The sequence below is a fragment of the Tenrec ecaudatus genome, chromosome 16 (genome assembly GCF_050624435.1).
Source record: "Tenrec ecaudatus isolate mTenEca1 chromosome 16, mTenEca1.hap1, whole genome shotgun sequence".
In the NCBI taxonomy this organism is placed as follows: domain Eukaryota; kingdom Metazoa; phylum Chordata; class Mammalia; order Afrosoricida; family Tenrecidae; genus Tenrec; species Tenrec ecaudatus.
This window is the reverse complement of record NC_134545.1, coordinates 262,124-277,766: the sequence shown is the minus strand read 5'-3', so window position 1 is coordinate 277,766 and position 15,643 is coordinate 262,124. Positions and strand designations below refer to the sequence as shown.

The window sequence follows — 15,643 nt, the reverse complement described above, 5'->3', positions numbered from 1 at the left end:
TCCCCATGGAGCTTACCTCATCTCAAGCGGGGGGGGGGGGGGACGGGACTGGGGACAAGTGAGTAAACGAGTGCAGCTGTAATGAATACAGGGGAGCACCAGCTCCAAGGTTCTATGATTGAAGGGCATGCTCTCTGAGAAGCTGGAGTCTCTGATTTTTCAGAAATATTAACAAGGGATTCACGTGCAACCTCCATGCTCTGATGGAGTCCTGAATACACAAGAGAAAACTCTGTTTTTCAAGAAACCTGTGAGCCATGACTTTGAGTTTTCTAGGAAATTAGGCAGAACTTCCAACTTAATCAGACTCTTTTCTATGGCATACAAGTATAAACTCACTGCCAGTTGATTCACAGTGCCCCCACTGCACAGAGTGAAACCTGCGCCGCTAGGTCTCTGATGCTGTCAGTCTTTATGGGAACAGAAAGCTTTGTCTTGTTCCCTCAGAGTGGTTGGGTTTGAACTGCAGACCTTATGGTTAGCAGCCCAACACATACCGACTGCTACGACAGCTGCCAGTGTAGCCACACCTCACTTTACCGTGCTTCACAGACACTGTGTTTCTCACAAACTCAGCGTTTGTGGCGACCCTGCATTGAGCAAATCTCTCGGTACCATTTTTCCAACGCCATGGGCTCACTTTGTGTGTCTGTGTCCCATTTAGGTCATTCTCACTGAATCAGGACACAAAAAGGTCGGTGGGACTTGCTTTATTGCGGTGGTCTGGAACTAAACCTGCAATATCTCCAAGGTCTGCCTGTGTAACCTTTTCCACAGATAGCAATTGATGCTAAGAAACCTCTGCATTCGGGAGTGCACTCAGTGCGATGCACACGCCCAGACGCCGACTACTCGTGACCAGGGTTCGTTCGAGGCCCTCTGGAAGACGGCAGCCCCCACTGTGCCTGCAGGCGAGCCAGCAGTCAGTGCCGTCAGAAACTAGTCTACTCAATTTATAAAGCACATTCTCACACCATGGGACCTAAACTCATGGAAAATGGCAAATGTTCTGTTGAAAAGACACCAAATACAATGACGAGGCCTACTACCCAGGCAGAACATCCCAATGCTGTTTACTACGCCGGGCTTACAATTGTTCAGTTAAGCATTGGTTACATATATTTATGTCTGGATGACTAAAAATCTGCCATCCTCATATCTAAATAAGACCAAAGTGCATTTGAATTCATCCGGAAGAAACTCGGGGGTCTCCCTACCTTCTTGCCCGAGCTGCGTTTCAGGTCTAGCTTCAGCTGCTGGTTTTGCTGGAGCAAAGTCTTCATGTTATTCTTCAGTTCTGACACTTTCACTTGAAGCATGAACTTATCTTTCTGGGTCGTGGACAGATCTTCCCGTACCGTCTCCAGTTCAGATTTTATATTCTAGACAAAGTGAAATCACAGAGGTTTCAACTAGAGGAGAAAAAGCGAACACATTCCTTGTGAGCAATCATCTACAGTGCAACTATTGGTCTCTGCCCATCCAGAGAAAGAAGAGCCACAAACATCAAGAGACACATGGACACAATTAGTCCAATGAACTCACGGGCCATGAAGACATTAGTCTGGCACAACCTTGCAACCAGAAGAACTACATAGTGCTTGGCTACCGACTGCTCGGCAAAGGGCCACATTCGAAGGCCCTGGACAGAGTGAGAGAGAAATGAGGAACCTAACTCCAAGTCCGAAGAGACCAGGTTTATTTATCAGGTAGAGATGGGTGAGACTCAAAAGACTAAGGCCCTTTCTCATCAGGTCTGTGTTAGAATAATCAACCATTTAGGACCAAAAGGGCAGCATTCATTCAGAGTTCAAAGGGTTGAGGGAAAAAGGAGGAATGGAAACAGGAAACACAGGGAAGAAGTGGGATAAGTGATAATAACTTGAGAGGATTGCAATGGATGAGTTGAATCAGATTATGTAATTGTTGGATGTAAACTAGGATCACCTACAATAAAGAGTTTTGTTTGTTATTTTAGCTAAAACATTTTACCCACATTGCTAAGATCTTGAGATTAAATGAGAAATAATTCTACAAACTAAAAGGCTAACATTGAGCTGCACATGATAAAACGTTGTTTGATAGCTTGGCATAATTTCTCCTCCAGGAGTCTATATTGTGAAGTATCTAGGCACATCCAAATTTCAGCGCCTCTGTCAAGGAACCAACACCACTCCTACATCCACCTTCCACACAATGAATCCTAACTTCAAAGTAAACGACTAGAATAAACCCAACCGTTTCTAAGAAACAGCATTGATCAATTCTAACTGCTGTCCCAGCCACTCACTCACAGGTTGAGTTATCTTAGGAGGTTCGTGCTCTCTCCCTTCCTGAGGCTGGCTGCTAAGGGGCTAAAATTAGAGGTCTTCACTGAACTTTATCACAGATTGGGAATATTAGCACAGGTTCTTTATCCCGTATAGGACTGAATGAAATTCTGTCTCTGGTACATTTCACATGGCTCATGCTAGTGTTCAAAGTTCGGATTCCTAAGTCTCAGCTACACCTCCTTCCGGCTACGTGACTTTACGCAATGATCACAAGCCTTCTCTGTGAGAACTCAACCTCCCCACCCCCACCAAAAAAACACACACAAAAAACAAACCCTTACTGCCACTGAGTCAATTCCGACTCACAGCAACCTGTATAGGGCTTCTGAGACTGCACAGCTTCACACGGGAACAAACAGTCTCATCTCTTTCCTGCAAGCAGTGTGGGTGTGAACTGCGGACCTTCTGATCAGTGGGCCCAGAACTCACCAACAGCCCCGCATGGCCACTGAATGTGAGAGGCTCTTTCTCAGAGAGCACCCCAGGTCTCCCTTAAGCCCAGGCCTCCGAGATGGCCATTCCCAAGGCCTCCCAAGGCAACCGGGGCTAGCTGTGGCCCCAGGGAAGGAACGGCCCACAGGCCCTGGGTACAGTCCTGGGGTCACACTGCAAATCTGAGGCTTTCGCCAGGACAAACATCCTTTAGGACAGGCAGGAAGGCAAGTCTTATGGAAGGGGGCTGTGATAGGCTGAATAGGGTACCCAGAAGGTACTGATTCTTATAGATCACAGGGTTACTTCGATCACCTGGGTGAAGCTGGCAGGCAGCCCTGAAGAAAATCTTCCACAGTCAACAGTGGCTAGGATCCAGGGTGGGCTTGTGGGAGGCTGAGATCCTGCTAGACCCTGGGCATATGCCATCTGTCAGTACGGGACATTCCCATGGCAGTTCCTCCTCCAGGTCAAGTTGGATGGACACACGCCCTGAGGTGCTGGTCTATACCACCCTGTTGACTGGGCTTATGGAAAGCTTCAGGACAGTTTGGGGGAGCATTAAATTAAGGAGGGCTCCTGTTAAACACTTAGCGTAATGCCTGACACTAAGACTTTGAATCTGTGAATTCTGGCTCACCTGCTTGTTGAGAATTTGTATATCTACCCAGATATAGTGAATGAGACTCTACAGTTTAACAAGATCCCAAAGTGATTCTTATGATCTATATGTAAACATTAATAATAATCACTGGGGGGGGGGCGTTGTTAAAATGTCTATTCTGATTCAGTATACCTGAGTGGAAATGCAAATCCTCTGTAAGAGGTTGAACTGAGTCAAAACCATGCCTGGCCCATAGCAGTAAGGAGGCCTCACTTCTGTCTTACACAGTTCGCACATGGTATCAGGAGACACCAGTTGGAGAAGGACATCATGCTTGGTCAAGTACAGGGGCAGTGAAACAGAGGATGGCCCTCAAGGAGATGGGCTGAAACGGTGGCTGCATCAATGGGCCAAGGATGATGCAGGTCTCGGCAGTGTTTTGTTCTGTTGTGCTTCAAATAGGTCGTTACCGGTGGGAAACAACTGCAGGCCTCCTAACAACTTGTGACAGACTCTGACTCTGGGACTCTGCCCCAGGCTTGCACACACACACATACCTGCAGTAGCTGCTGGATTCCTTCTACTTCTCTCTTATTCTGCTCGTCCGTCGAATCTAGTTGTTGTTTTAAGGACTGGATTTCTCTCTCTTTCTGATCCACTTCCCATTTGAGATTTTCCATCTAAAGCAGGGAAAGCAACATCCCGAAAGGATATTCCAAAGGTTTGCTTGCACCAGAAAATTATTCTACATTGTAAAAGGCGAAAGATTTATACGATCTGAAGAGAAACCAGAGTTATCTACATTGTAAAGTCGACTATATGGCAGAAAAGTTAGGTTAAAATGTAGTATCTTATTATTTGATTTTATCCAGTTTGAAGGGAAACGCATGCGATGAAGCCTCTGGTGAGTGCCCTCTGACCACAGGCCCGGGCGTGACTAGCCTCACTGTCATGCAGGACGCACTGCAAAGCGGACGGTTGCCATGCAGTTAGGTTAAATGTAACACCTCATCATTTGCTCTCCCCTTTGATCCATTTTAATTTGTTCTAGTTTGCAATATTTCCTACTTTCTGACTGAGGTTATTGTCTGTTTTATTATGTATGTATTTATTGCTTTAAATGTTTTTCTGTTTTGAAATCCAGCATGGGTAAAGCTATACAGGCAGTAACTGGATTAATGGTTTAGCAGGGGATGCTGCAGAGAAATGGGGAGCTAATAACAGTGAGTATAAGAACAAAGAAAATGTTCTAAAATTGATTGTGGTGCAGATGTACAACTCTTCCTAATGTGACTGAACTGCTGAACTGTATGATACATGAATTATACGCTAATAAAATTGTTAAAAAAAGAAAATTGCTCTACCTGTATTTCTGCTTATCGTGACAAAATTATCATTCAGTACCATACTTAGAGCAAGCTACTATTCCTCCATGAGCAGATAGGGAATAAGACAATTAAATGTGTCAATCAGGAAAGCTGTGCCGTAACCGTCACCTCTTGGTCCCCTGTGGGCTGTCTGCGCAGCTGCTCAGCCAGCTGCTTCTGCAGGAGCTGCAGCTGCTCCCGGGCCTCCGCCAGCTCCTCCTGGAATTGCGCCACTTCCTCAGAGCGCTTCCCCCCCTGAAGCCTGTGAAAGAGGGAAGCATGAAGGAGCACGCAGAGCTGGGGGTTCTCAGCAGAATCTTATTCTGACTAGTGAGGCTCATTTTAATAGGCACCTACTTGCTGAGGACTGGGCAAAGGGCTGTCCCGGTGTTTCACATGCAGGATCGCCACTAACCCATCGGGGACGCTTTCCAAGAGGGATGCTCCATTAACCCTTTTCACAGATTATAAAACTAGGTATCTCCTCCATGACCCCACCGTAAGCGGTGGCCAGAATCTGGCTCCAGAGCCCAACGAGGCTGGTCCACAGGAGGAAGGTGCCTCTCTGCTCCTTTGTGAAATGCCTAGACCAGCGGTTCTCCACCTGGGGGTCACGACCTCTTTGGCCTCTTTCACAAGGGTCGCCCAATTCATAACAGTGGCAAAATTACCGTGACGAAGTAGCAATGAAAATAATTTTATGGTTGGGGAGGGGGTCATCAGAACATGAGGAACTGTATTGAAGGGTCACAGCATTAGGAAGATTGAGAACCACTGGCCTAGACAGTCAACATCTGCCCTGTGTCCTGTCCTGATGCTGACTTGATGTCACCAGTGAAGAATTATGTTGTCTGTATGTGGTGCTCACTGGCATCTGTGCCCACACTGGCTCCTCCTGTGACAAGGCCCCAGAGAAGGGCCAGCTGGCAGGGCGTGGGAAGAAGTGGACAGAGCTGTGATGGAGCTTACATCTCAAGAGTTAAGTGATGGGCTTCTGAAAACAGGCAACAAATACCCTACACTTCTTGGCTTTGTCTCCACAGCACTTAGGTGGGACTGAAGCCCAAGGGATGGGCCTCGTAAGAATGCCCAATGCCTGCCCACCCAGCATGCCCAGGAGGAGCGTTTTTAAGGCCGTGTGGCTGGGCGGCACGCCTGCCTCTGTAGGGGCCAGCACTCACTGTAGGCTGTCCGCCTCGGCCTGCAGCTTCTGCACCAGGTGCTCTTTGGCCTGCAGTTCCTTCTTCACCTCACTCAGCTCTAAGGCGGCAGCCTTAAAGTGGCGGCGGTTGTGGCCTGCCTCAGTCTTGGCTGCAGCAACCTAGAGGAGGAAGCAAGATTCTGGCATAAACAAGAAAGCAGGGACAGAGAGTGCCCCCAAGGGTGTGTGTAGCTGTAGAGTACGTCAGCACTGGCAAACGTTCAATCTTTTCCAGAAACGTTTTAGCTTCTCATTCATGTGTGTACTTCCACGGTGTGTCAAATTCTTTATAAAGGATTCAACAGAGCTTGGCACACAGTAAAGCATTGGTATGTGTTGAATGAACACACTTATTGAGGATTCTTTTGGCTTAGTTTTTTAAAGTCTTCTTCAAGTATACTTGTCTCTTGTTAAATTTGTTCATAGTTCGTGCCTTTTGAATGCTTCTGTGCAAGGGGAAATCTACTTTTCTATCAAACTTACTGTAAAAATCAATTGATCATTATCTAGTTATCACATAATAGTCTCCTTTATGAACTTTTACTGCTTTTCACAGCTTACCAATAGATTTTCATGAGATTTACAAGACAAGAAAACTTTTAGGATATAACATCTTTTCTTTTCCAATAATTTCCTTGTCCAGTTTGAATCGCAAGCACTTCATTTAAAAACCAGTTTCCTACAAGGTGGCAGCAGGCACGTCAATTCAAAACAAGCAAAAATGGCTTGCACTGGACAAAAACAAGACCGTTGTTATAATTAGGAAGGGAAGAGCTCTCCGAGAAGTTCCACAAAATCCACTCATCAAACAAGCTGGTAGGAACGACTGAAAAGATCTTAGTGTCTGAGCAGAAGGAAAGAAGGGAGTCATCACAAAAACCGAGGCCCGTCCAGTGGTGAGGACCTCCCCATGTGGTGAGGACCTCCCCATGAGAACACGCCCCTCACCAAGGACCTCCTTTTCCCTTCTCCAGAGGAGGAGACGCTGGGACATGGGCAGCAGTCCCTGGGCAGAGCCCTGTTCCTCTTTCATAGGCATGATGCCCAGGGAGCTGCAGGGTCTGGCAGCCTGCGAGAGGAGGGAGGTGTCCGGAGGGATGTCCTGCACAAGGAGAAGCCATTTTTGCAGGGTGTCCTAAGAGTGCCGCGAAGCTGCGGGAGGCAGCTTACAGGTGACAAAGCACAGCTTTTAGAAAGAAGTCCGATGGGAGAAGGGAGACTTGCAGGGTTTCCAGGGGATACACTACAAACGGAAACAGTACCAACAACACTGAGCCCAGAGGAATGGGAAGCCATCCCAATAAACATTTTAGACAAAAAAGTACAACAAAAAGTCACAGTCAATAACAAGTTTAGAAAAATATGACAGATACTACTATATGGAGAGTTCTTATAAAATAGTTTTCAAAAAAATCCTACAGAAGATGTTGGCCAGAATTCCATTCAAGGATGAACACTGAAAGGAGGCCTGGTGGCATAGTGAGTGCGTGCTGGATTGCTAACAGCAAGGTTAGCAGTTTGAAACCACCAGCTGCTCGGCAGGAGAAAGACGGGACATTCCACTCCTGTAGAGAGTTATAGTCTCAGAAACTCACAGGTGCAGTTCTACCTTGTCCTGTAGAAACACTGTAACTTGGAATTGACTTGATGGCGGTGAGTTTGATTTTTTGTTTTTTTAACAGTGGTGTCAGAGATTCAAAATTACTTGAACTCTAAGCTCTATGGTTTTAGAACATTTTACTACCTTTTATTATGTTTATAATCAAGACAATAACACTAAATGTATTTTAGAGAAGTAATTAAGCACTGTTCATAATTACTGCCTTAAAATTACTCTTTCATTTCTGAAAACTGAAATAGGACCTAAATTTCACATCATATACAAAAACAGACTGAAGATGGATCAAAGACTGAAAGGTAAAACCTACAATGATGAAGATCATCCATGAAAAAATATGGATAAAATTAGGGGCCCTAACACAGGATATAAATTTACTATCAAATATAATAGAAAGCACTAAACAGCAGAAGACAAAAGAGATCACTAAGACCTCTGAAAATTAAACACATTAAGAGATTTCATGAGAATGAAAACGAAAATCCTGATTGGAGTGGCTGCGTGGGGGGGAGGCAGAGGGGGTGGGTGGGAGTCAGGTAGGCAAGAATATTGGTTAAGGGGCCAATCTGTAAAATGTACAGAAAATTTCAGCACCTCAATAACAAAAGAAAGAAGATCCAATTTAGAAATGGGCAGAAGAAAGGAACAGAGATTTCACCAAAAAAGACATTCAGGCAGCTAATAAATACACAAATAAATGCTTATAATCATTAGCCATTAAGAGGAAAATCAAATTGCTGTATCATCAAGCAATACTACTACTAAATATATGTCCTGAGAATAACAGCTGTGGTTCTCATTCACAATAGCAAAAAGACGGAAACCCCTAAGTGGAAGAATGAATAAACAATTATAGCACATATACATTCACGACGAATCTGCTAAACACCTTATGACACGGATAAACCCAAAGAGCATTATGCTGAGTGAAGTAAGCCCATCATAAATGGGAAAATATTCTTATGTGACTACAACTATAAGAAAACAAGGAAAGGTCTTCAAACAGGAAGAGCATGCTTTGAGGGTTAGGAGAGAATCAGAAGGTTCACATTAACAATGCATATTTACTTGGTGAAGAGGAAGGAAATATGTAACAAAACGGAGATTGGCAAAAGAAGCAAACAATGAAAAGCAGTCACCAATATGCAAGAAATAAATCAATGAAATAACTTACCACAAAGTTTTAAAAGCTGTAGTGAAATCCAGACCATAATAACTAAAGCTTTACTCTTAGATTGAGAAATTAAAATTGTGAAAATAATGCAAACCTCGCAAAGAGAGACACAGTGAGTTGTGAGGCAAAAAACTGCCTCCCGTCCCACCTCTTCTCTCTAAGAAGCCCCGCCTGCTGAGTCATGTCAGTGCCTTCCTGCAGGGGTTTGCTATGTCTATCCAAGTATTTAAACACACGTGCACACACTCAAGCAGCACAAACAAGCATGTGCTGACTACCCACTAGGTCACGGGGACATTAGGGCAGGCAGGAGACGTGACCCTTCTCCCCGTGAAGCTCACATCCTCACAAAGGTAGATTAAGAAGGGGGCACAGGGTCGGTCGAGGTTGACTTCAGGTTTGGGGATGGCCTCTGAGAGAGACCTCGTCTGCCGAGTCAGCTGGCTCAGAAGCATGAGAAGGAGCCACCCACGGAGGGTATCCTACTATGAGAATGACCCGTGCTTTCTGTTTGTTACCTGACAGACACACTCCTCGGTGCTGTGTTACCTCACCCCAGCAGCACACACCCGCATGTGTGCATCAGGCTGCATCCTGGCCCTCCCCGCTTTTCACTGCAGCCAGCAATGTGCTAATGAACAGCAAGAGCACGCATCTTTCCAGTAAATTTACGGAAGGGGAGCGGCTGGACATGTCCCTGGAGCAAGCCCATACTGTTTTTGCAGAACCTGAAGAACTGCACTTACAAGCGGGCCCCTTAGGTTTCCATTCAAACGAGGCAGACGCCACCACGCACCTGTTCCTTGAGGCTGTTCACCTTCACCTTCTCTTTCTCTAACGCGGTCTGTAAAGCCTGGACAAGTTGCTTCATCTGGCGATCCTCCTCCTCTTTGCGCTGCAGGACTGCCTGCACCTAGATGGCGGCACAGAAGGCGAGTAAGGAAGGGTTCAGGAGCGCAGTCACCGAGCCCTGGGAGCACCAGGGCTGCCGGCTGCCGTGGGAGGAGCATCACATATCGTCAGAAGGTCACCCACCAACAGTGCAGCGGGAAAGTAGGGAAGATGCCCGTTTTCTGGAGAATACTGGCAGGAGGGCAGAAATATGACTACAGCAAACTGCTTTTAAACTCTCTGTGGACAGAATTCAAGACTGGCTCCAATTGGCCTTGGTTGTTCTTTGTGAGCCCTCCCTATTCTGGGGTCTGCTGTTTGGTTTCCATGCTGACCAACGCCTGACCCTAAATCCCAAGTGGACTTCAGGAAAGGCTCCCTTCCATAGAGTGCGACTGCTTTCAACTGGAAATCGCCCCGAGAGCACTGCCCCAGTGTCCATGAACCAAGAAACTGCTACGTTGCAGGTAAGTGTTCCAGCTGTGAGCCTGTAGGCTCGGCAGCCTTGCCAACAAATGGGCTGGACACTTTTCCCTTGGAGGCAATGATGAGATTGACACAGATGCTACAGGTGAGGCATTAAGGACGCTACTTGGCCCAAAGTAACTGGGCTTGATTTGGGGTCACTCAGTTGGATACCTGCAGATTCAGCTGGACCAGATCCACCTCCCTCTTGGCTAAGGCAGTCTCCAAGACACTGTTGTGCTCCCGCAGGGCTGCATTGGACTGCCCAAGGCCTGTGAGCTTCCCCCTTTCGTGCTCTAACTCGAGGGCCAACTTCTTGTTTGCCTCCTCCAAGCGCTTGATCTTCCTCTGAAAGCCTCGGGACTCTTGAAGCTGAAACAGAGGAACCACGGGAAGATGAGCTCCATGATGGCGTTCTCGCACACGCCGCGTTGGCAGTTCTCAAGGGCTCATATGCCACCTGCACACAGTGGTTTGAACTGGAAGGGCTCCAGGCTGCAGCCATCAGTGCCACTGCTTCCCCTCGCCGCCACACTTCCTACCCTGCAGCACATGACCATTTCTGTCTTGGGGACCATGAGCTTCTGGAGGAGAAGCACCAAGGACCGCCACCGGCAGAGGCCCAGCCCTTCAGCCCATCTCCCGGGAATGCACTTGGGCAGGGACGCCTCGACTCTCTGCTGAGTGCGAGAGAGGAGTTGAGCTTGGGCAGACTCACCGACAGGAGGCCGGGGAAGGATGAGGACTGTGGTTGTCAGGGAGGGGGAAGCACAGGGGAGAGGAGTGGGGGGAGTCCTTGGTGATGCTGCTGAGCTGCTTACATCCCCATCGCCCAAGTGCATCGGTCAGTGGCTTCAGCCAGCTTGGGTAGGTTTCAAGCCCTCAGAGAAGGGCTTCCATGACCAGTTTCAACCCCTGCACCCATGCTGGAAAGGCTAGTGAATACAGTGGGCCTTACTAGAGTGCTGATGACAAGGCTAAGAGGCACAGCCGGGTGTTGGAAGGCTGCGCAAGCACCATAGCTCTGCTCCCCTAAAAGTGCCTTTCCCTCTGCATCAGGGCCCACGCTTGTTTCCATCCTCTCACTCCAAGTGGCAGAGGCAAGCAGTTACCTCATCTTCGAGTTCCACCACTTTCTCCCGGTGTTCCTCTAGCTCCTGGCTGGTCAGTGCAATGACTTCTTGCAGCTCCTTCTCCAACATCATCTTACTCTGGTTGACGGTCTGCAGCTCCCCCTCCAGGGTCTGCATTCTTTCCTAAGTACAAGAGATGAGACAGGTCTGGTTGCTGGCTTCACTGCACTGGACACTAGGCAGTTGCTCTCTGGTACGACACTGTGGCCACGTGCAGGCTAGTGTGTAACACGCGTGCAGTCATCCAGATGGCGTTCTCAGAATCCTTCCCTAAGCATAGCATGAACATGCTAAGGACACATAAAAAGACATCAGGACAAACAGACACCTTTTGGGATAAATACTTTGAAAATACAGAAAAATGTCAGTATGCAGACAAGAGTTCCTACTTGTGGCAAGTAAGCAGCATTCACAGTACTGTGACGGACACCACATGCCCCCCACCCCACACTCCCCACAGACCAAACACGCAGACAAGCTGTTCCAAGCGCCTGGCACCGAGCACCTCATTTCACCATGCTAAGGCTGTCGGTCTTAGTATTTCCTAATCTCAGCCTTGCCCCACTGAGGAACACAAACATTTGGGAAATTTAACTTTTCTTTTTTTAAAATAATTTCATTGGGGGCTCGTACAACTCTTATCACAATCCATACACATTCATCATGTCCAGCACATTTGTTGCCATCACCCTTATATTTTCTTTCTACTTGAGCCCTTGGCATCAGCTCCTCATTTTCTTCCCTCCCACATCCTCCCTCCTTCACGAACCCTTGATAATTTATAAATCATTATTTTTTCATGTCTTACACTGTCCGATGTCTCCCATTACCCACTTTTTTTTGTTGTCTGTCCGCCATAGAGGGGGGGGGGTTATATGTAGATCACTGGGATCGGTTCACCTTTTCTCCCCCACCTTCCCCTTATCCTCCTGGCACGCTACTTTCATGATTGGTCCTGAGGGGTGAAATTGGACGTGTCAAAGGCCACCTTCTGCTAAGTGATGCTGTTGCAATTGGAACGTATAGTTCAGGCTCCAAGCTCATTGTCTTACTCAGCCTTGGGACACGAAGACAACAGGACCATGGAGCTTCGGCCACGGGGCTGCCATTACTGTGCACACAGCAGTGTGACGTCAGGTCCTTTACACAGTTCTCAGGGGAAAGGCAATGGGACTGATTCTGTACAAAGTCACTGAGGAGGAGCCTTCACCTGACAAGGACGCTTTGCTCTGACATGTGCTTTCTTCCGACTCCTACATCCCTAGATGACCAGGAGAAAGACGCATTCATGGGAGAGGAAATACAAATGATGACGACAACATAAGCCGAGCGAGGCAAAGTGGAGAAAGTAAGTGAAATGTAAGCTCGTTCAGTGGGAAGAGAAATTCTGTGCCTAGTAGTGAAAGCCGGAGGCAGTAATAGCCATGCAGACACCTACACGCAGGGCGAGGCTGCTGCCATCAGCGTCGGTGCCCTGGGCGCGCAGTGTGCCGAGCTCGGCCTCAGCAGCCTCCTTGGCTGTGAGGGCTTCCTGCAGACGGCGGCTGAGGATGCCCACGGCGTTCTCATAGGCCTTGTGCTTGGCCCTCATCTCCTTCTGGGCACTGGTGAGGTCCGAGCCCAGGCGCTTCATCCTCTGCTTCTGCTCTGTGATGGCCCTGGGACCGTGAAACGCAAACAGCTCTTTACCGACAAGGCCACTCCTGCTGATGCCACCGCGGAGTGTGAGTTAGGGGATCCTCACACCCACCCTGCTGGCCTCTCCTCAGACTCCAAGGGGCCTGGATAAGCCACGTGGCCCCCCCGAGCCAGCTCCTATCTGCGTGAGGAGCAAACAGCACCCAGGATGCGGTGGGTGGGATCAGGGCCTCGGCCACACGGTCCACTTTAGTCACTCGTGCCACTCTCAGGACCTATTGTGACACTGAGAAAGGGGTCCTCTCCTGCCACACAAAACCTGTCCAATCCTGTTTCACGCATTAAGCCAGGGACGTCGGCCGGGCCCATTCTCAAGACCCTGGCTGGTATTAAGGGATGTTGGCCAGGAAGTCCCCCAGGAGCACACGTGCCTAACCATGTCTGTGTGCCCTGGTGGGATGCATGCGCACCAAAGGGGGAACCAAGGACAGACACACTGAATGGTCAGGGAGCTCAGGTGGAGGTAGGGCAGAAGTAGGCAACAAATGAAGATAAAACAAGGGGCGTGTTGATTAAAAAGATGCTGAAGTTGGGACAACTCTTGAATATTTTCAAACCACTGAACTGTATGCTACATGAACTACATGTCAATAAGATTTTTAAAATGCTGTAGAAAATTCATGGATGAACTTTGGGACTATTTTTGCAGAGCAAGCAGTTACCCAACTGTGATGGAGTCGATCCTTTATCTTTACGCCTGAAACCCACTTCCTGGGCCACACTGATGACTGTTTCTCAGCAGGACTGGCTACCACGATGAGAGAATGTGCTGCTCTATTCCACGCTGTTCCATGCGTGGCCCTCCCTTACGCACCCACCCAGGAAAACACTGCTCCCTGGGCAGTGATAGCAGCCCGGTCCCCTCGAGTGGACTCACGTCTTGGCTTCTTGCTGCAGCTCCTCGATTTGCTTCTTTAACATCTCGTTGGCCTCAGTGAGAACGAGCATCTGCTCTTTATCAAACTGCAGAGACTTCAGAGAGAAGGGAGGGGCCGGCATGAGATGGGTCCTCGATGGGCGGCACAGAGATATCTGCCCCTGCACCCGGCATCCAGCCTTGTGTTCAGAGCCCTACACTGGAGGTCCCTTTCCACCCTGCCTTCCCCAAGGTGTCTGAGCAGCTCATCTACACGTGTCCAGGGCTGGCTTAGCCATGAGCCAGATGATGGACACGCTCACCACAGTAAATGTCATACATGAATGCACCCCACCCCTTAGAAGTGGTTACCCTCTCACGGACTCTGCTAGCCTGCCCTTGTCAAGGTCACCAGGTGTCCACCCATGCACCCCCTCCTGTGAGTCCTAATGAGACCCCAGGCTGGGCCGTCCTGCACCACTCCTGACCTGCAACTGTGTCTCCATGATGTCTCGCTCCTTCTGCACCATCTGCAGGTGTCCCTCCAGGTCCGCCACCTGGCGATGCACCTGAGAAACTTCCCTCTGCAGCCTCACGTGCTCCACCTCCATTGACTTCTTTTCTCCCTGGACTTTGATCAGATCTTGCCTCAGCTCCTTCAGCTCGGAGTCCAGCCTCTTCTTGGTGGCCTTTAGCTCACTGATGAGCTGGTCTTTGGAGGTGGCATCCCGACGGTAGGCTTCCACCATCACCTTCAGCCAAATACAAGAGTCACCGCTGGGGCGGGGGTGAGGGTGAGGGGCAGGCCAACTCAGGGACCAGAGCGGAGATCCCACTGCTTACAGTAACCATCATCATCATCATGTGGAGCTGCAGGTACTTTCCGCATTTCCCCAAATCAGAGAGCCAACTAGAGAGACCTCACACTAGGTGCTAGTGCCCGACGTCAGCGATGCCCACCCCCTTCCCAGCGTCTGGCGCAGAGCAGCAGCCAGCCACATTGCTTCCAGTTGTTTGAAACACTTCATCTAGCCCAAGGGGTCTGGCGATTTCTCCTGCCTTCAGTTGCCCGAGTCTTGAGGGAGCCCTCGTACGTGACTCTCAATATAAACTAAAGACCACGCCAACGACCGAGAGAGCATGCTTCCTCCGAGCCCTGGAAGCTTCAACCGGTGACATGCAAGGACGTCCACATCGCAGATCTCTGCCCCAGCCGTGCCATGAAGACCCCGACTTGTTCCAGGACCAGGCCATGGGAACACTTTCCAGAGACATTTAAGCCACACAGGCTCTACACGGAGTAGCTCCGGTGCATGCAGCCCTCTGGGCAACGGCACCTCAGGGAAACTGCGCAAGACCCTCCAGCGTGACCCTTGGGGTCCCTGCTCCCAACTTGAGAGACGCTGAAATGGGTGGTGGCTGGGGGCGAGCGTGGGGGTTGAGAGAAGGTGTCCACACACCAAATAAATTAGATGAGTTCTTAAAATAACATTTTTCTTGCTCAGTTATGCTCTACTGAAATAATTATTCAAAAAAGGAAGCACAGTATTTTACCTTCTGTTGAAGAAACTGCTCCTTGACTCTCTGCGTTTGCTTCTTCAGAGTGGCTGTCTCCTGCTGCAAGTGCTCCACCTGCAGGGGACCCATTGGCACAGCAGGTTACTCCAGATGGTGCAGGAAAGATGGGCATGAGCCCGGAACACGTCCCTAAGAGCCGGCCCAGCAGTCACTAAGGATAAGTCCTCAAGGGATGCAGCTCGTGGAGTCAGAGAGGGTGCCTGCCCCTTACTGCTTAAGAATGGAGACAACGACAGGGATGAGAGGCAATGGGAAGCTCTGTATCTGGGTTGGCTAAGTTTTCTGGAAAGCTT

General features: G+C 48.8%; 1 protein-coding gene across 3 annotated transcripts in view; it reads right to left on the bottom strand.

The window, feature by feature from the left end:
* GOLGA3 (golgin A3) overlaps window positions 1-15,643 on the bottom strand; it is a 43,463-nt gene that overhangs the window by 4,458 nt on the left and 23,362 nt on the right. For all 3 annotated transcript variants that reach the window (XM_075534455.1, XM_075534457.1, XM_075534456.1), the window contains exons 12-22: window positions 15,327-15,404; window positions 14,261-14,524; window positions 13,794-13,888; window positions 12,657-12,876; window positions 11,198-11,341; window positions 10,260-10,457; window positions 9,526-9,642; window positions 5,918-6,057; window positions 4,866-4,998; window positions 3,927-4,049; window positions 1,218-1,382 (exon numbers count right to left, since the gene is read on the bottom strand). In XM_075534455.1, the coding sequence (XP_075390570.1) occupies window positions 1,218-1,382; window positions 3,927-4,049; window positions 4,866-4,998; window positions 5,918-6,057; window positions 9,526-9,642; window positions 10,260-10,457; window positions 11,198-11,341; window positions 12,657-12,876; window positions 13,794-13,888; window positions 14,261-14,524; window positions 15,327-15,404 (1,677 nt within the window). The remainder of the gene's footprint in view (window positions 1-1,217; window positions 1,383-3,926; window positions 4,050-4,865; window positions 4,999-5,917; window positions 6,058-9,525; window positions 9,643-10,259; window positions 10,458-11,197; window positions 11,342-12,656; window positions 12,877-13,793; window positions 13,889-14,260; window positions 14,525-15,326; window positions 15,405-15,643) is intronic.